General features: G+C 41.7%; 1 protein-coding gene across 2 annotated transcripts in view; it reads right to left on the bottom strand.

The window, feature by feature from the left end:
* Positions 1-21,257, bottom strand: part of GLI3 (GLI family zinc finger 3) — a 425,689-nt gene that overhangs the window by 225,301 nt on the left and 179,131 nt on the right. For both annotated transcript variants that reach the window (XM_068236373.1, XM_068236372.1), the window contains one exon: positions 16,081-16,186. In XM_068236373.1, the coding sequence (XP_068092474.1) occupies positions 16,081-16,186 (106 nt within the window). The remainder of the gene's footprint in view (positions 1-16,080; positions 16,187-21,257) is intronic.

The raw sequence follows: 21,257 nt of genomic DNA, 5'->3' as shown, positions 1-21,257 counted from the left end.
TACATACTGCTACTATGTCCCCATAATTGGCTCTATATAAATCTCTTGATTCAGCGCAAATTCTTACACCCAAATATTTGATTGAGTGACTTTTCCAACAAAAATTTATACTGTCCTGAATAGCTTTCTTGGTTCCAAGGGAGCAGCCCAAATCAGATTACTTATGATCATTCAAATCGCATTAAAAGATCGCATTTAGTGAAAAATTGTACCTGTAATAGGTATCTATAGAAAGATGGCAGCTTTCTTTTCCTTTCAATTCAGGTGTCTTTAAGGGCCCATTTCCACTAGCCACCACGTGCAGCAGCACTTCCTGGTCTGCGGGTATGCAAATGAATCCCAGAAGCCGTGCCATGCACAGCTGTGGGAATCGCTGCTGCCTGCATGGAAAAATGCTGCAATGTTGGCCAAATCGTTAAAGGGATACTGTAGGAGGATCAGGGGAAAATGAGTTAAAGTTACCTGGGGCTTCTAATGGTCCCCCACAGACATCCTGTGCCTGCGCAGCCACTCCCCAATGCTCCTGCCCCGCCTCTGGTTCACTTCTGGAATTTAAGACTTTAAAGTCTGAAAACCACTAAGCCTGCGTTGCCGTGTCCTCACTGCCGCTGATGTCACCAGGAGGGTGCTGCGCAGGCCCAGTATGGTCTGTGCCTGCACAGTACGCTCCTGGTGACATCAGGGGGAGCGAGGACATGGCAACGCAAGCACAGTGGTTTTCAGACTTTAAAGTCTGAAATTCCAGAAGTGAACCAGAGGCGGGGCCGGAGGTGGCTGCGCGGGCACAGGATGCCTGCGGGAGACCATTAGAAGCTCCAGGTAAGTTCAACTCATTTTCCCCCGACACCCCCCCCCCCCCCCCCCCCCCACCACAATATCCCTTTAAGGCAAGCGATTCGGACAGCGGCAGCATTATCCCCTATGGCAGTGTTTTTCAAACCTGTCCTCTTGACTTCCCAACAGTGCATATTGTGCAGGCAACCTCACATATGCACAGGTGTTGTAATTAGTGTTTCAGCTAGGTGGATTCCATGTAGCTGAGACACTAATTATTCCACCTGTGCATAGGTGAGGTTGCCTGCAAAACATGTACCGTTGGGAAGTCACAAGGACAGGTTTGAGAAACACTGCTCTATGGCAAATCCCCGTGCGATTTGCTTGTGGCCCGATTTCTGCAGCAGTGAAAATGGGCCCTTAACAGTTTTTTGTAACATTTATATGCAAAGTGCTTGCACTCCATAACATTTGAACATGTCAGCTCACTTTAGCAAGCAGGTAGAATTACTGTAGCAAAATTTGCAGGTACTGGTTTAAGGTATGATGATCAAAAGCAGGTCACATTTAGTAATGTGGATTATAAATTGCAGCTTTACAGTAACACAGATATTTCTCACAATGTTGTTGTTTCCTTACTAAATACATTGGATGTATGTAAGAGTGGATTTTTTTTAGAATGCAGTAATAAGATTTTTAAGTGTCTGAAGCAGTTTTGTGTTAGGCAGATTACATTCATTTCAGTCTTCAGTAAATATAATGCAAAAGAATGTTGAGCAACAGTAAATCTAATGTAAAAGAATGATGAGAAAAAAATGATCAGAATGAGCTGTTAACAATGTATGTGACAATGAGGTATAATGTGGGCAGAAGCCTGATAAAATCAATGAGGAGCACTACAAGCTCTACAGTAAAGTTCATAGAAAACAGTTTACTGGTACATGGCATCTGTTAGATAATAAAAAGAGGCAAGACTCAATCCTTCAACAACAAGTACAAAGAGGGGCTGGTGCCCCAAGGAATTTCATTCATGCAGAAAATATGTTGGCTAGAAACGGTAAGCTGGAAAAGAAGGTTCAGGGATCACTGAGGGACGTATGAGATAAAATAATAAATTCAGAAACACTGTGACAGTAAAAACAGTAAAATATGGAGCCAGAGCCTTCAAGCTCCTATGCATCTTGAGATCCTTTAATGAAATCACTTTAATAGATAGAATTCACATAAGAATCATTTATCTGCCTCGTTAAATAGTAAGTGGAAGTAAGACTACTCTGTAATCTCCTGGGAGGAGCACATGTGGTGTGGAAATTCACATCCCAGTTTCCTAAAGTACTGTAAATTATAAATAAATAAATAAAAAAGATCTGCAAATCATGTAAACCCTATATTTAATAGCAAATAGGACAATGGTAACATACCAAGTGTTGAAACTAAGGAATTGTATCATGTCATAAAAATGACACATGCTTATTTTGAATTTGATGCAAGTATAATTGTAAAAACAATTGGGCCAGGCATGTGTTGCATTTCTATAAACATTTGGTAAATGAGACCAGTTGTAGTTTTAAATGTAAAATGCTGCCCCATTGTTCCTAATATAGCATTCCAGCTGCCAAGCAGTTCAGGGTCTCCTTTGTTGTGTTCTTCATTTCATAATGGCCGGTTCCCACTTGTGCAGAAAACATACTCGTCTGGGTACGCAATGGATCTTACCCTTAAAATAGGACCCACTTCCACCTGACATTTTTTTGGTACTGAACACAAATGGTGGTTGTACGGATGCGATTAAAGGGGAACTGAAGTAAGAGGTATATGGAGGCTGCCATATTTATTTCCTTTTAATCAATACCAGTTGCCTGGCAGCCCTGCTGGTCTAATTCTCTGCAGTAGTATCTGAATAACACCAGAAACTAGCATGCAGCTAGTCTTGTCAGACTTTAAAGTCTGAAACACCTGATCTGCTGTATGCTTGTTCAGGGGTATGGCTAATAGTATTAGAGGCAGAGGATCAGCAGGGCTGCCAGACAACTGGTATTGCTTAAAAGGAAATAAACATGGCAGCCTCCATATACTTTTCTCTTCAGTTCCCCTTTAAAGCCCATGAGAATGGACAGTGTCCGTTCTCAATAGGCTGGTCGCCGTGTCTGTTCCATCTGCTTTAATTGCTGTGTTCTATTGCAAATATTCACGAGTAGGAGAAAAAAGAAGAAGAAGGCAACATCTTTCTTTCTCCCATGCTCCACTGTAACAATCCTCTCCATCCATCCATTTCGATTGCCAATACTCTCTTGTCCCCCTCGGTACCGCTGCTCCTGACTCCTCCATTCCGTCCTGAAGCCGGAAAACAGATCGGTGTCGGCAGAAGCATAGGGAACTCTATTGGTCTATTGGATTGCAAAAGACCAATGGGAATCCTCAGCAACAGGGAGGATTCTCATTGGTTCATGGTGGTCCAATGACATTTTTACCTGTTGCTAGGAAGAATAGGTCTATTGTATTGTGATCAAAGTGGATGGATGGAGAGGATTGTTAAAGTGGAGCATGGGAGAACAGAAGGAAGATGTTGACTAGTACTATAGCCTTCCTCTTTTAAATGCATATAAATATATTTCCAAACTTTTTGAGATAAGAAAGAGGGATGTCTGAAGACACGCCCCTGCCATCCCTCGAGTTACTCATGAATTCATGAGCAAAACCACACTGTTGCTTTACCATCACTACATTTATTTTGTATTAACATTTTAAAATAAGCAGTATATCAATTTAAGGACTCTTGGACGCTACGGGCTTGATTCACTAAAGCGTGATAACTGCTATCACATCAGTTATCACGCGTTCTGCCGCTCGCAAAAGTTTACACGCAAACAGCATTAGTTTACATGATAAACAAAGGTTATCGCGTGATCACGTGCGCTTTTCACGTGAAATGCCCACGTGATCATGCGCAAACGTTCGTTATCAAAGTTAACAGATCTTATCAGAGTAGCATAGCGAGCGCTTCAAACCGCAGGGGCTCAGGACCGGACGAGTGCCATTGCCAATTAGCAGGCATAAGTTTGTAGCGCTCGCTATTCTACTCTGATAAGGCGTGTTAACTTTGATAATGGGCTTGATTCACTAAACCGTGATAACTCATATCATGGCCGCACTAGCGTTTTCACACTTGTTTTGCATGATCGTTTCTCACGCAATCGTGGGCAAAAATGTGCAATTACGCACAAAAACGTGGGCGGCCGTGATATGAGTTAGCACGATTTAGTGAATCAAGCCCAACGTGTGATAATGTTGGTAACATGATAACTTTGATAATGTGTGATAACTTTTGATAGCGTGTGATATCTCTGATAAGGTGTGATATTTGTCCTATCACAGTTTAGTGAATCAAGCCCGATAAACGAACGTTTGTGCGCGATCACGTGCGCGTTTCATGTAAAAAGCGCACGTGATCGCAATAACCCCCGTTTATCACGTGAACTAATGCTGTTCGTGTGTAAAGCCAGGGAATAAAGCTTACAGTCTCATGCACGTGTTTTTAATAGAGAAATACATATATTTACAGAGAGCAGTACATCAGTCCTGAAAGAGGGACACATTAGCAAAAAAGAGGGACAGGGGTATCTGGGGACAAAAGAGAGACTGCCCCTAATAAAAAGGGACATGTGGGACCTTCGTATAAATTTGACACTGCTAAATAATCAGCTCAACTATGTATAAAACATTATGTATTGTCAAAATACATTTGGGTACTAATTAATGTGCAACATTGTCCATGTGTTATGTTTTGCAGAGTTTTTCTGAGGGTAGGACAGATGTCTTAGGCAACAACTGTACCAAAGTAGATTAACTACGCAGATGTTCGAGAAAGGGATATAGCACATAAGTAAACATTGAAGTAAACACTTGCAGTTCTATATAGCATGTACATTCCCCATACAATTAATGCTATTAGGCCTATAACTTTTCATGTAAAGATTTGGGAAGCGAGGTGAATGACTTAACAGTCATTGATGCTATGTTGATTATGAGAGGTAGCTTTGTGTTTGGGAGAAACTCTTGTTACAGTTCAGTGCCTCATCAACCAATGCAGCAGGTTTGACAGCAGTCTATAGAAGCAGCTTGCTTCAGGTTCACTGCTTGTGAATACAAGAGTTCATACCTAATACTGCTGACTAAAGCACAAAGAACACAGGAGTTTTGTCCAAGGAGCTCAAAGTAAACCCCAGAATGTGCACCACTGTATGCAGAGAGTCTGCATTCTTTCACTCTTACAATTAATTATCTTAGAAACATGCCTGCAGCAGTAGAATTTAAAGGACATAGTATTTGCCTGCATGCAAATATGTGTATTAATCAACAGAGCAGTGCAAACACACTACAAAGTGCAGTTATATATAGCAGCCAATTTTCAGATAATGGGTGCTTTATAGTAAGTGTAATGTTCACAAAACGCTTCATTTTTGCAAGTTTCCTACTTTTTGTATGCACTGTACTTTTTACTACTGCAAAAAACAAAACAAAACACACAAAGGTTTTTATTTTAAAGTTATACTTTAGTTAATAGTAATGCCCCTTTTAAACACTCATCAGCAATCATTTTTGAAATACCTGGCTAAGGTTAACTAAAACCAGTTATGAAAATGTCCATGTATTTCTATGTATTAACCTGTTCCCTTATTTGCTTATGTCATTTGGGTATTACTCAGCCACCTGCTGGCAAATTGTCTACTAATCTTTTTGTTAGCTTCCTGCTACGTATTCATTTTTCTTTCTACCTTGTTGAGCATGCCTTTTGATTTAAGAAAAAAAAAGAAAAAGAAAAAAAGATAAACTAGAACCAGAGTGTTTTTTGTGTATTACAGTAATTTGTATAAGGCCTCTTGCACACTGCAAGCAATTCAGATTCAGATTCCGCTTTTTAATCAGTTTTTACCTCCGATTCAGATTCAGATTTGCAGTGTGCAAGGAGCAAACTGCAAATCTGAATCTGAATCGGAAGTAAAAACAGATTAAAAAGCGGAATCGGAATCTGAATTGCTTGCAGTGTGCAAGAGGCCTAAATCATGATTTCTTGTACTGACTTTAGGTTAGTGCACAAGGTAAATTTCTCTGTTGCCTGTAGGGATCAGGACTCAACCCCTCAGATGACAGTCAGGGCCCAATGCTGTACAGACATGTCACTAGCCTCAAGGCTAGCAATGCATTCTGTTGCTATGGAGGTGGTAAGGAGGGCCGGCAGAGTGGCGCATGATGGGGGAGAAGACGAGTCCTTGGCCTGCGCTCATCTGAGGTGGATTGCTTGTTGACTTATCGAGAGGGATGAGGGCCTGCAGTATGCACATTAGATTCTTGGCAGAGGCAGCCCCAACCACCAGACTCAGCCAAGAACCATCTAGCATGTGTACAAGGCTCTATTGCTATACGTTAGCAAACTAGCATTGACTAAATTCAATAATCATGATTATTTTTACTATTTAAGAGGGCACAACTACAGCAGTTCTTCTAAAAAAAGGCATGTCTAGCTCTGGCCTCATTGTTTTTAGCTGCCCCAGATGCATAGAGTTTGCTAATAATTCACCTGTAGGAGGAGTGGTTGCTGACATATCCTTCACTAATACATTTCTGACAACTTTCCCTTTGAGATCATCTCACTGGAGTAGCCGGGAGCTTGCAGATTCATCAGATTTAATGTAATGTGATGTAATGGTTTAAGTGGGATCACAGTGGTCTTGTGACAAAAGCTTAGAGGAGAGGCTGAAGTGCAGTCCATAAAGCAGTGGATCAATTGCTGCAGACTCTACTTCTAGATATGCTATCTATGTATTGTTTACAGTTTTGGATGTTTTTATGTCAGTGGTGATGACACAAAAATCCAGACAGACTGTTTCTCTTTTCATTTTAAAAGCTGGTGTTGATTAGAGGATTCTCCACCTGGTGGTACAGCTGTCTCTCTTCCATCCAAGACTGAATAGATCCATTTTTCAGAGAAAACAGACCATGTACAAACTAATAAATGCCCTAATTGAACACAAATCATTGTTTGGAAGAACTCATCCATCCATCCATCCATCCATCCATCCATCCCTAAAGGTGGCCATACACTGGTCGATGTGCCATTAGATCGACCAGCTGACAGATCCCTATCTGATCGAATCTGATCAGAGAGGGATCGTATGGCTGCCTTTACTGCAAACAGATTGTGAATCGATTTCAGCCTGAAACCGATTCACCATCTGCTGAGCTGCTCCTGCCGCCTGCCCCCCCCCCCCCCGTATACATTACCTGATGCTGGCTCCCGGGCATCTTCTCCGCATTGCACGGCTCTGTTCCGGCTCCATTACGGCGCTTCCTGTGTTACTCCGTGACCAGGAAGTTCAAATAGAGCGCCCTCTATTTGAACTTACTGATCACTGCAGTGACACAGGAAGCGCCGGGATGGATGGAGCCGGAACAGAGCCGTGCAGCGTGGAGAAGACGCCCGGGAGCCAGCCTCAGGTAATGTATACTTGATCGGATCGGCCGCCGCTAGCGACGCGCACTTTACCCGCGGGCGATCGAGGGTAATTTCCCGCACGGCGCGATCGACGGACCGATCCGATTTCGGGAGGAAATCGGATCGGCGGCTGCGTTTACCGCAAACGATTGGCAGCAGATTCGATCCCAGGATCGAATCTGCTGTTGAAACGGCCGGGAATCGAGCCAGTGTATGGCCTGCTTAACAGCTGTCACATAAGGCGTAGAACAGACGCATCATTTCAGATGAAAATGCCAGCAGAATCCCTAGCGCAAGCGATTCGGCGGTGGTGCTATTGTTCCCATGGCAGCATTTCCCTGTGCGATTTGCCTGTGGGGAAACTCTGCGGATTCGGCACGGAAACTGCGTCAGTGGAAATGGGCCCTGACTGTATAGATATTTTATTGTGAGGGATTTTGTACAGAATAAAATAAATACTGGGAATCCCCCATAAAGAGATGGACTAGTCAAAAACCTGTCAGCTCTATTAGATTTCTACTAACTACTGAAAGTGACAGCAACATAGGAGAAAATAAATGTATAGCTTATTTTACTCTGGAAGATACATACTTATCATTTGAATGTGTTTATATGTATTTTAAATTTTACTACTGTTTGCGATTGTGGTCTTTTAACCAAAAAGCCACTTTACTCTTCCTACCCAGATGTCCTACACTTGCCTGTCCCCTGCTCCTCTGCACAATTTAACCTTTCTCTCCACTGACATCAGGATGGATAGAAAACCCTATAGGTTATTAAAAAATCTTCTCTAAGGAACTATCAACTCTGGAAAACCACTTTTGATCTAGTTTATACATTATGGGCTTGATTCACAAAAGGGTGCTAACTGTTAGCACGGCCGTTTTCGCGCTAATTTTCGCATTGCGCGCGATCGCGAATTTTCGCGCGAAACTATAACGGTTTCGCGCGCAAACGCGAATTTTCGTGCAAAAACGATATTGATTTTGCGGTAAAATTTGCGTTTGCGCACGAAAACATTATTGTTTCTCGCGAAAATTCGCGATCGCGCGCAATGCGAAAATTCACGCGAAAACGGCCGTGCTAACAGTTAGCACTCTTTTGTGAATCAAGCCCTATCTCTAGTAAGCAACTATAAGGAGAAAACTGAATTACTATGAAGACAAATTAATGCTAGTGGATGGAATGCATTGGAACCCAGGTATATGTTTAATGAGGATGTGAATAACCACCTATAAACTATAATAACAATTTTAACCTTTTTCAGATCACTCACGACTGCTGCACACCCCCAGCACTTACTTTATAGTGCTGTGCGGGAGGATATGGGTCATCTGAGATTGTTGCTGTCGTGAGTGCCAGTGAGATATCTACTGTCTTGCACTAGTGAGAGAAGGTGAGCTGGCCATCAGCATGGGGTATGAGGGAGGGAAAGGATAGGGGGGCAGTACCAGCTTGAACACTCTAGCTCCTCTCTGCACTGCACGTGCACCAAGCAACTTAGTTCAACACTTTGAACTACAGGGGCTGGCGTTGCGTTAGACTAGATCCAGCGAGGGCACTTCTAGCGGCAGCCATTATGCTCCTTGTCGGACTATGCCTCACATCAGAGCTGAAGGGTAAAAATCCAATGTCAGACTTGTTCATATATACCAGTGCTGTCCAACTGGCGGCCCGCGGGCCGCATCCGGCCCACCAGGCCACCTGCTGCGGCCCGCTCGTCTCCCTGGGATGCAGGCATGGCTTGCGCTATGGGCGCCATGCCTGCTCCCTCTTATTGTGGCCTCTCCTATGTCCCCCCGCTGCCGCTGCCTCACAGATCAGACCTCACAGATCGCGGCGACTGAGGTAAACAGAGGGCGCATGGTACCCGCACGGAGTACGTCACATGCGGAAGTGAATCATTACTCACTTCCGCATGTGACGTTCTGCCGCACGGGTGTCATGCGCGCGCTCTGCTTGCTTCAGTCGCCGCGATCTGTGAGGTCTGATCTGTGAGGCAGCAGCGGCATCGTCAGCGGGGACACAGGAGAGGCCAGCGGGGACACCGGAGAGGCCAGCGGGGACACCGGAGAGGCCAGCGGGGACACCGGAGAGGCCAGCGGGGACACAGAGGTAACGGGCTCGCTACTGGTGGGGGCACCTGTCACTAGCTGGGGGGGGGCTCCTGTCACTATCTAACTGGGGGGGCACCTGTCACTATCTAGCTAGGGGGGGCACCTGTCACTATCTAACTGGGGGGCTCCTGTCACTATCTAACTGGGGGGGCACCTGTCACTATCTAACTGGGGGGGGCACCTGTCACTATCTAACGGGGGGGGGGGACACCTGTCACTATCTAGCTGGGGGGGGGGGGGGGCACCTGTCACTATCTAAGTGGGGGGCACCTGTCACTATCTAAGTGGGGGGCACCTGTCACTATCTAACTAGGGGGGGCACCTGTCACTATCTAGCTGGGGGGGCACCTGTCACTATCTAAGTGGGGGGCACCTGTCACTATCTAGCTGGGGGGGGGCACCTGTCACTATCTAGCTGGGGGGGCACCTGTCACTATCTAAGTGGGGGGCACCTGTCACTATCTAGCTGGGGGGGCACCTTTCACTATCTAAGTGGGGGGCACCTGTCACTATCTAAGTGGGGGGCATCTGTCACTATCTAAGTGGGGGGCAGCTGCCACTATCTAAGTGGGGGGCACCTGTCACTATCTAGCTGGGGGGGGGGGGGCTCCTGTCACTATCTAGCTGGGGGGGGGGGTGCTCCTGTCACTATCTAACCTGGGGGGGGGGGACCTGTCACTACCTCAACTGGGGGGACACCTTTCACCAGGCATTTCAGCCCACACATCATCCCCAATTTGGCCCAAAACACTATTGCCAGGCACAGCAGCCGGTAGAGGAGAATTTAGAAGCCAGGTGAGAGGTGTCTACCATATTAAAGGGGCATTCTGCTTATTTATGTGAAATGCTGTCTATTTATGTGCCTCATGACTGCTGAATTTGTCGTGTTGGGGGCCTCATGATTGCTGAATTTATCTTGTTGGGGGCCTCATGATTTGTTGGGGGCATCGCGATTGCTGAATTTGTCTTGTTGGGGGCCTCAAGATTGCTGAATGTGTCTTGTTGGGGGCCTCATGATTTTTTGGGGGCCTCATGATTGCTAAATTTGTCTTGTTGGGGGCATCATGATTGCTGAATTTGTCTTGTTGGGGGCCTCATGATTTGTTGGGGGCCTCATGATTGCTGAATTTGTCTTGTTGGGGGTCACATGATTGCGAACTGTGAGACTATGGAAAAGCTGAATCGTCATCATGAGACAATAGCATTAAACCTACTTTTTTAGCTTTTTAAAACGGAAAATAAAACTGGGAGGTTCTAAAAAAAACCCCACATTTTTCAGGAGTAGGATGGATGATATTGTTTATCTTCACAGTTTATTTTCAACTTGGATTTTCCATAATGTTCATGTATGAGTTAAAACGTTTGTATGTAGTTTAAATTGCTGTTGCCACTTTGCGATAAGTGACTTTTGGGTTGCAGTTTGGACACTCGGCCTCCAAAAGGTTCACCACCACTGTCCTAATCTAATGTCCCACATTGCTAAGTTCATGTATATTTGTCTCCACCCGTGGCCACACCCGCATTCTGGTCCATGGCCACACCCATTTTTCGGCGCGGCGCGCTACGCGCCGCTCAATGGAACCCTCGTGCTTTCACTTCACCATTATTTAAAATTGCATTTTGTGAAAAGTGCTGGCAATCTAATTATCCTTTAATTGCATTTTTAGGGGGGTGGGGGGGGGGGGGGGCCTGCGGCTCTAGCAAGTACCTTCGGCCCTCCACCATGAGGTCTGAAAAAAAAATGGCCCTCCATGCCCATGAAGTTGGACAGCACTGATATATACCATCAGGTTTGTGTAAATACATTTTAGGTACTCCTGAAAGTGAGCCTGTATAGCCCTATCTTGTAGTAAGGCTGAATAGTATCTAGCCTTGCTACATCAGGAACACTGGCAGTTCTCACTAGTACTAACAAGTCCGGATAGACTTCCCGATCTGCAACCCTTTTTCCTACTCTTGACATATCACATCCTGCCCTATCCAACACACTCTCACTGAATTATGGTGTTCTTTCAATAAATTCTGATTTTATGTACTCTATTTATGCTTGTTTTCCCTTTTTCCTCTTTCATTTTTCCCTTCTACTTTGTTTTCCTCTTTTTTTGTCACCCACCCACCAAATCATACTAAATCTGCACCTTTGGGAGCAAGCATGAGCTTTTTTGATCATACAAAGTTTTTTTTTTTAAGAATGGACTGAACAGTGATGTTTGTAATATGACTGTTATCTGCAATGAACATTTTTAACAAAACAGATTTAGGCTCCGTTTGTCCTTGAGTGCAAAGTCCATATCTGAAATGGAAGTGGTACCTGTGCTGATGCAAAATGAGCAGCAATAGGGTTTCAGATGTGATCTGTGGGAAAATGCTGTAGATGCAATTTTTCCCTGTATGCCAATCAGAAGAAGCCTATTATTTTTAAAAAGCTGTCATTTTGGTCCCGAATTTATAAGTGGGAAAACGAAGACAATTGTGCACAGTGGACACAGGGCCTAAATGTAAACTCTTGATAAGCTGCTCATATACTTTAAGGTTAATTGAATTAGTGTAGAAATGCATACATCAAACCAACAAACATTGATTATGGTGATACCTTTAATAACTAACTGTACATGGTTTATTGCAAGCTTTCGAAATGTTAAGTTTCTTCTTCAGGTATAATACAGAACTGTATCAGAACCGTACAAAAACAAGTTACAGAACTGTACAATAATAAGTTATTGTACAGTTCCAGTGTTCTCCCCAGAATTTTTTTCCTGCCGGGTGGTATGAAATAGTAGCCGGGTGGCATGAAAAAGTAGCCGGGTGGGGCGAGATGAGAGAATGCATGGCCGGTGCTTCTGTGAGCAACTCTGCTTACAGCAGTGGAGGAGGTGAGCCGATGACAGCCGGGTGGTCACCAAAACTAGCCGGGTAGAGTACCCGGCTAAAAGAGCCTGCGGAGAACACTGAGTTCTGATACGGTTCTGTATAATGCCTGAAGAAGAAACTTAACGTTTTGAAAGTTTGCAACAAACCATGTACATATGTGTGGAAGGCCAAATGCTCTAAAACCATGTACAGTTAGTCATTAAAGTTAGCCATTACCATATGGCAATGATAGGGATTAGATTGTGAGCTCCTTTGAGGGACAGTTAGTGACAAGACAATATATATATATATATACACTGTACAGCGCTGCGTAATATGTCGGCGCTATATAAATACTAAATAATAATAATAATAATTAAAGGTATCATCGGAATCAATGTTTGTTGGTTTGATGACTGCATTTCGGCTCCTCGAATAACACTGGATCACACTTCACTTGAATCAGTGTAGGGAAATGCAGTAAATATATACATAAATGATGATACTATTTTTCTAGTAGGCTAATTTTACTCTGAATGGATCAGTAATTATCAGCTGTAACTGAAATAATATGAAAAAAAAAGGTAGGTTAATTTGTGATTTGCCAACATATTCAAAAGCAAATGAGTTGCCATTCAGTTAAATTGAAGCACATTTCACATTATGAGATTTTAATTTAATATGCTCTTTTCTGATGAAGCCTTTATACAGTATGTGCTTGCTGGTGTAAGAGAACTATCGGAGTAGAATGTGCTTTGAAAATGTAATCACAGAAAACAAATGAGGAACTGTCATTCTTCTAAACACTCGACTCTCTGTAACCCGCAAAACTGTAAGAAGCATAATCGCCCATTAAAATGCATAAAATGTACTTTTGTACCCACTTCCATCAGGTATACATTCCTCACAAAATGTTTTACGTCTTCAAATATTATTATGTTTTTCTGGTTTCCTGGCTGTTATGAACTACAACCAATTAACATTGTTATATGTTGACTATATAACACAAGCAAATGTATTTGTTATATCTAGCTTCTCTAGCTTTTTACACCCCATTGAACAATATCACTGAAACAGGCAGGAAGGGCAACCACAATATACTAATCAAGTGTTTGCACTGAAAAGTGCTGCCAAACTAAGACCTGTCCTAAACATTACAAAGTGAGAGAAGGAGGGGGGGAGAAAGAGAGATTGGACAGAGCAGACATCATATTCATGTTTCATGTTTCAGGTGGATCAAGAGAGGTGCAATGACCAATACTTTCTAATCTATTTTCGGTCAGGCCTGCCATCAACTTTTTGCGTGTCTCCTACAGTTATAACGTGAAGCCTTAACCTTCCCTCAAACCCTCAACCTTTTCACTAAAGTGCTTTCTTTACTCTGTAATAGTGTTCCTTCTGCAGGTAAACCATTTGACCACTTTTTTTTTACTTTACTTTTTTTTTTCTAGTTTTCAATTTTAAGGTCATCACTTACTATTAACAAATTATATGACAACAAATCCCAAAAAGTAAAAGAAGAAATTTAGGAGCATACATTTTAAAAGAGCAGTAATGTGGGCGCCAGGGAAAGCTACAAGTAGAATATTAGTAAAATTAGCAATCGTCTACAATTGGGCAGTTAGTAACACAATAGTAGAATAACAGTCATTTTTACTAATATTTTACTATCATCAAACCTAACCCTTTCTCACACTAACCCTCCCCTTTCTGATACCTAACCCTGAGGGCCTGTTTCCACTACACGCAGATAGGATGCAGAATGGATGCAGAAAAACTCCAATGAGTGCCTATGGGAAAATCTGCATCAGAAAATCCGAATTTAGTGGAAACAAGCCCATAGATATTGTTTGGAGTCAGTTTTTCCGCATTCATTCTGCATCCAATCTGCGTGTAGTGGAAACAGGCCCTAACAGTCTCTTCCCCTACAATATCTGTTGATATTAGCTTCACATTCACCTCTAAACTAACTCTCCACCGATATCTGCACCGCCTAACTCTGTTATTTATCTGCCACCAAAGTTATCCACTGGGTACCGCTATATCCACAATTAACATTGCAGATTATGCAGCACCTACTTTACTGAAGCGCTGCCACCACTAAATTAACTGCTTTGAACTAAGGACTTTCTCTACAGTAGTCTGACAATTGATATGTACTCACATAGACAGATCCAATGCCACTCTTAGGGTTGCTAAAGAAGGGTACAGTACTAGGCCCTAAGTGAGAGAGACCCATAATTTTACCATGCATGGGAAAAATGGGTGAGGGGTACAAGAAGAGACCTGATGTGTATTTTTCATGGCACTCATGCATTTTTTGCTGATTTTCATGACAATCCACAGGTACCAATTCCCTGCACTATGTTCTTCACAGATTACAACTTTGACCTCCTCCTTGAGTGCCTACTCCATTCACTCTGCATAAGGGTAAATGAAACAGCAGCCAAAGTAAATTTGCAGGCACAGTGTTCATCAGTGGCGCTGAATTCATGCACGTATCAGATTGTAAGAAGAAAATTACAATCTTTTGGAATTTATATACATATCAAAGGTCTTGGCTTTGTCAAAATGTAAACCCCCCAAAATCTGTATCTGTCTTATTATCTGTCAATAGTAATGGGTGTGAATATCTCTATATTTGTAGAAGACACAGAGCCATGGGCTATTTCAACTTAATTAGCATTATATAGCACTAAAGCATTTTGGGGTTTTACCTCGTCTATTTCTTATCAACGACATTAAAATAAAGAAAACACTGAATTTAAAAGTCAAAGAAATGCAGACAGAAAGATAAGCTACAAATGGAAGAAGCACAGGTGTACATAATGCATACAAGGCAAAATGACATTACCAGAAATGTACCAGTATTCCTGATTTATGTAGCACTACAGGTACATTTATTATGTAGTTATCACACATCATGAGCACGTACAAGACCCGTCAGACAGTAACAGCCAACAGCTTCTTAGAGATCAAAACACCAGAGAAAACATACAAATACCGTAAACATGAATAATGATCACAGTGTAAACAGTGCACAGCAAAAATAAATATGTTTGCCATATGACATAGATTTATTGTCTTCTGGCAAATTTTACCAACAATTACAGTTTGTTAATAGATAGACCAGAGAAAACATCATTATATGTGTACTTCAGCATGTAGATAGGATCATATCAATTATTTATAATTCACAGGAGAACTTTTTCAAAGTAGAATCTAATTTATCACAATATAGCTTAGATAGTACTATAATATTATTAAGCATGCACAACTGAAGTGACATACACTATAGGAAGTCATTGCAAAGGCAATGCTTAAACACTTACTACTTGCACTAAGTAATGTGGGATAGATATGTAGCTCAGAGTTGTACTCAATCCAAAATATATTTATAGACTGGGAAGAAGTTAGAAAGTCTTTGGAATGTGATATTTGTGTCATAAAGCAAGTAGGACTGTTAGAGGGAATTTTCCACATAAAGAGGAAATATCCCAGACCAAACATAGCCACTTTTGGGACTGACAATTGCAAGTTTTGGAATGTGCCTCACCTTTTGAAAAAGCTTTCAGGGTGATAGAGAATGAAGGTCATTGCCCAAGTAGAGGCTAAAAACTGCCACAGATTTGAATACTATGTTATCCAAAACTGTGAGAAAAAATCTTTGACTGCAGGATCACTATAAGGATTTGTCCCTTATCGGTCCTGGACAATCTGTCTTTAATTTAAGACCTGTACACTACACAAAGGTATTATCATGAAACTTTCAATGTTTGCATAAATCAAAGTGACATCAATTCGTCTTGCATTCTATATAAATACTTCATCACAGGATGTACTTACACATGCAATGGAGGGATAGGAGAAGGATCATAATGATATCGGCCTTCGTGATGTCTTGCGTCAATTGGTACAGGGGGGTGAAACGTTGGAAATAGGTGAGGCGGATCTACAAAGGAGGATAATTTCTTTATTATAAAACTGAGTATATAAATTATATCCACTCTTGTACAGTGAAACCTTTTATTTATGTTTATAGGTTGTTACTTATTCTTCTGTTCAAAATTCAAGAGCATAATGAAGAGTAATAACAAATGTGGTTTCATAAATGGTTACATAATATTATTAACTAAAGTTACAAAAACACATACAACACTTCATAATTAAGAGAATAAACAAATCACAATATGCAATATTTGCTATCTACATTTGCAGTAGTTCAGTTTTCAGGGCTTGGTTTCGAGGAATAACTTCCTGTAGCAGTGAGTGGCAATATCCCTAGAAAGGTTCTCATTAAAGAGAATCTGTATTGTTAAAATCGCACAAAAGTAAACATACCAGTGCATTAGGGGACATCTCCTATTACCCTCTGTCACAATTTCGCCGCTCCTCGCCGCATTAAAAGTGGTTAAAAACAGTTTTAAAAAGTTTGTTTATAAACAAACAAAATGGCCACCCAAACAGGAAGCAGGTTGATGTACAATATGTCCACACATAGAAAATACATCCATACACAAGCAGGCTGTATACACCCTTCCTTTTGAATCTCAAGAGATCATTTGTGTGTGTTTTTTCCCCCTTCTGCTCTCATGCACTGAAGTTTCAAGCTGCTCTTTTCTTCCTGCAAACAGCTTTGCCCTTGTCTGTAATTACTCAGTATGTGAAAGCCCAGCCAGCTCAGAGGAAGATTTATCCAGCTTGTAAAAGATAAGAGAGAAGAGAGAAGCTGCTCTAATCTAAATAATACACAGGCAGTGTGCAGAGAGGGCCTGGAAGTCCCCCTTCATAGCAGAACCACAACACTGAAGAACTTGGCAGCCTTCCAGACACAGGCCGACAAGTCTGACAGGGGAAAGATACATTGATTTATTACAGAGACTGTTATAGTAGAAAGTGCTGCAGTAAGCTAGAACACATTAGAATAGCTTTTGGAACTTGTAGGATGATAAAAAACAGGATGCAATTTTTGTTACGGAGTCTCTTTAAACAGGAACTATAGCAAAAAGGGGAAAAAATAAATCAATACATTGCAAAGTGAGAAGTAAATAGAAGAGTGAAATGACTGATATTCACCATGTAATTTGTTCATATTTTTGATCCACAATCAGCCTTCATGTAATCATCTTTACTACTGGCAGACACGAGAAAAAAACAGACAGCAACACCAACCATTACCAATAACCACACCCCCTAATAATGTGATAGGCTAAAAGGTTGTTCTTTTATAGATATACATATCCACAGAGGTAATTGTTTCTTGGCATTTTTTCTTTGAAGTATTCAAAATCGATTTTCTCAAAAACTACAAGGCCTTTAAAAAACAGTGTGGTGTTGTTCCCACTTATCTTCTTAACATACCCTGCAAATTTGGTGATCCCAGCCTGTACGGCTCTGTTGGCAGTCGCTGACTTCCATATAGCACAGAGGTGGATGCTGAGGGAACAGAAGGACACAGTGGAAAGGCAGGGGTGGTACAGAGGGGGGCACTGAAGGCACAGGGGAACAAAGGTGACACAAAGGGGGACACTGGAGGCACAGGAGGGCATAGAGGAGGTGCGGTGGACAGAGATGGGACAGTGTTAAGAACAGATTCAGGGTAAGAATGTACCTACGGTCCCTATCTCATTCGTTAACCTGTACATAAGTGAGAAACACAAGCAGTTAGACTAGGTTGTAAGCTACATTGGATAGGGTACTCCTCCCCTCCTGTGTAATGTGCTTGTGATTTCTCCTCTAATGTTAGTAAGCCATGCCCCTAATTTAATATACAGCACAGTGTGAAATCATCTTAGAGCTTTGTAAATAATAATTATTATAGTTTTCCTGGGCAATGAGTTTTGCCCCACCAGTGCATCTTATAATTAGAATTGCTAGAAGTACTGTTGCACTAGACATGATCAGTATGTTTATGTTTTGTAATTTCTTGCAGATACAGTAAATCATTCATAAGAACAGTCTCAAGCTAAATGCCTAATACAGTATACCGCTCCATAAAACACTAGGCAGCTCGCACAATTATATGTTTCATGGCTTATTATTTACACATGGATAGAACAGCTGGTGCTCGTCATATCTCAAATATATGTGAAAAATGTTATTGTATGTGATCAATCTCCTGACGTTACCCCTTGACAGAATATCACATGACAGCCTCTCCAAAGTCAAGCTAAAACTGCTGAAGCAGGGTAACAAGCCCGCGGTCCTGGCTACCTCCAATTTATCATACAATTTCCTGACTGATGTTCCAAAAAACAGCTAGTAAGCACTGTATAATGCACCATACCAAAGGAAAACAAACAGCCAGTCACTTATAATCCAAGGCTTAACTTTTCACTCTGGGGTGAAAATTCTTACAGATACTATGATTTTGTCACAGTCAGTTAAAGAACTCACACGACATGCACCACAAAACACTGCCGAGACTTGCAGCAGATAAAGTATATGCTTCAGTATTAGCATTTGGTATTTACATACAGTTGAGATGTTCTAGATTGTAGCATGTGGCAACTACATTCCTACACAACACAGTGTCAATACACAACAGTCCACAGTACAGAGGTACTGCACATACAACTCCCTGCTAGTCGTTGTATTAACCACTTCAGGACCACAGTCTTTTCGCCCCTTAAGGACCAGAGCCTTTTTCTCCATTCAGACCACTGCAGCTTTCACGGTTTATTGCTCGGTCATACAACCTACCACCTAAATGAATTTTACCTCCTTTTCTTGTCACTAATACAGCTTTCTTTTGATGCTATTTGATTGCTGCTGCGAGTTTTACTTTTTATTATATTCATCAAAAAAGACATGAATTTTGTCAAAAAAATGACTTTTTTAACTTTCTGTGCTGACATTTTTCAAATAAAGTAAAATTTCCTATACATTTGAGCGCGAAAGTTATTCTGCTACATGTCTTTGATAAAAAAAAAAACATTCAGTGTATATTTATTGGATTGGGTAAAAGTTATAGCGTTTACAAACTATGGTGCCAAAAGTGAATTTTCCCATTTTCAAGCATCTCTGACTTTTCTGCGCACCTGTCATGTTTCATGAGGGGCTAAAATTCCAGGATAGTACAAATACCCCCCAAATTACCCCATTTTGGAAAGAAGACATCCCAAAGTATTCAGTGAGAGGCATGGTGAGTTCATAGAAGATTTTATTTTTTGTCACAAGTTAGCGGAAAATGACAGTTTGTGACAAAAAAAAAAAAAAAAAAGTTTCCATTTCTTCTAACTTGCGACAAAAAAAAATGAAATCTGCCACAGACTCACTATGCTCCTCTCTGAATACCTTGAAGTGTCTACTTTCCAGAATGGGGTCATTTGTGGGGTGTGTTTACTGTCCTGGCATTTGGGGGGTGCCTAATTGTAAGCACCCCTGTAAAGCCTAAAGATGCTCATTGGACTTTGGGCCCCTTAGCGCAGTTAGGCCGCAAAAAAGTGCCACACATGTGGTATTGCCGTACTCAGGAAAAGTAGTATAATGTGTTTTGGGGTGTATTTTTACACATACACATGCTGGGTGGGAGAAATATCTCCGTAAATGACAATTTTTTTATTTTTTTTACACACAATTGTCTATTTATAGAGATATTTCTCCCACTCAGCATGGGTATGTGGAAAAATACACCCCAAAACACATTATACTACTTCTCCTGAGTACGGCGATACCACATGTGTGGCACTTTTTTGCACCCTAACTGCGCTAAGGGGCCCAAAGTCCAATGAGTACCTTTAGGATTTCACAGGTCATTTTGAGAAATTTCGTTTCAAGACTACTCCTCACGGTTTAGGGCCCCTAAAATGCCAGGACAGTATAGGAACCCCACAAATTACCCCATTTTAGAAAGAAGACACCCCAAGGTATTCCGTTAGATGTATGGTGAGTTCATAGAAGATTTTTTTTTTTTGTCACAAGTTAGCGGAAATTGATTTTAATTGTTTTTTTTCACAAAGTGTCATTTTCCGCTAACTTGTGACAAAAAATAAAATCTTCTATGAACTCGCCATTCTCCTAACGGAATACCTTGGGGTGTCTTCTTTCTAAAATGGAGTCATTTGTGGGGTTCCTATACTGCCCTGGTATTTTAGGGGCCCTAAACCGTGAGGAGTAGTCTTGAAACCAAATGTGGCAAAATGACCTGTGAAATCCTAAAGGTACTCATTGGACTTTGGGCCCCTTAGCGCACTTAGGGTGCAAAAAAGTGCCACACATGTGGTACCGCCGTACTCAGGAGAAGTAGTATAATGTGTTTTGGGGTGTATTTTTACACATACCCATGCTGGGTGGGAGAAATATCTCTGTAAATGACAATTATTTGATTTTTTTTACACACAATTGTCCATTTACAGAGAGATTTCTCCCACCCAGCATGGGTATGTATAAAAATACACCCCAAAACACATTATACTACTTCTTCTGAGTACGGCGATACCACATGTGTGACACTTTTTTGCAACCTAGGTGCGCTAAGGGGCCTAACGTCCTATTCACAGGTCATTTTGAGGCATTTGGATTCTAGACTACTCCTCACGGTTTAGGGCCCCTAAAATGCCAGGGCAGTATAGGAACCCCACAAGTGACCCCATTTTAGAAAGAAGACACCCCAAGGTATTCTGTTAGGAGTATGGTGAGTTCATAGAAGATTTTTTTTTTGTCACAAGTTAGCGGAAAATGACACTTTGTGAAAAAAAAAAACAATACATATCAATTTCCGCTAACTTGTGACAAAAAATAAAATCTTCTATGAACTCATCATACACCTAAAAGAATACCTTGGGGTGTCTTCTTTCTAAAATGGGGTCACTTGTGGGGTTCCTATACTGCCCTGGCATTTTAGGGGCCCTAAACCGTGAGGAGTAGTCTTGAACCCAAATGTCTCAAAATGACCTGTGAAATCCTAAAGGTACTCATTGGACTTTGGGCCCCTTAGCACAGTTAGGCTGCAAAAAAGTGTCACACATGTGGTATCGCCGTACTCAGAAGAAGTAGTATAATGTGTTTTGTGGTGTATTTTT

The sequence above is a fragment of the Hyperolius riggenbachi genome, chromosome 5 (genome assembly GCF_040937935.1).
Source record: "Hyperolius riggenbachi isolate aHypRig1 chromosome 5, aHypRig1.pri, whole genome shotgun sequence".
In the NCBI taxonomy this organism is placed as follows: Eukaryota; Metazoa; Chordata; class Amphibia; order Anura; family Hyperoliidae; genus Hyperolius; species Hyperolius riggenbachi.
The sequence above is the reverse complement of the archived record's forward strand: the minus strand, read 5'-3'. Positions and strand labels throughout refer to the sequence as shown.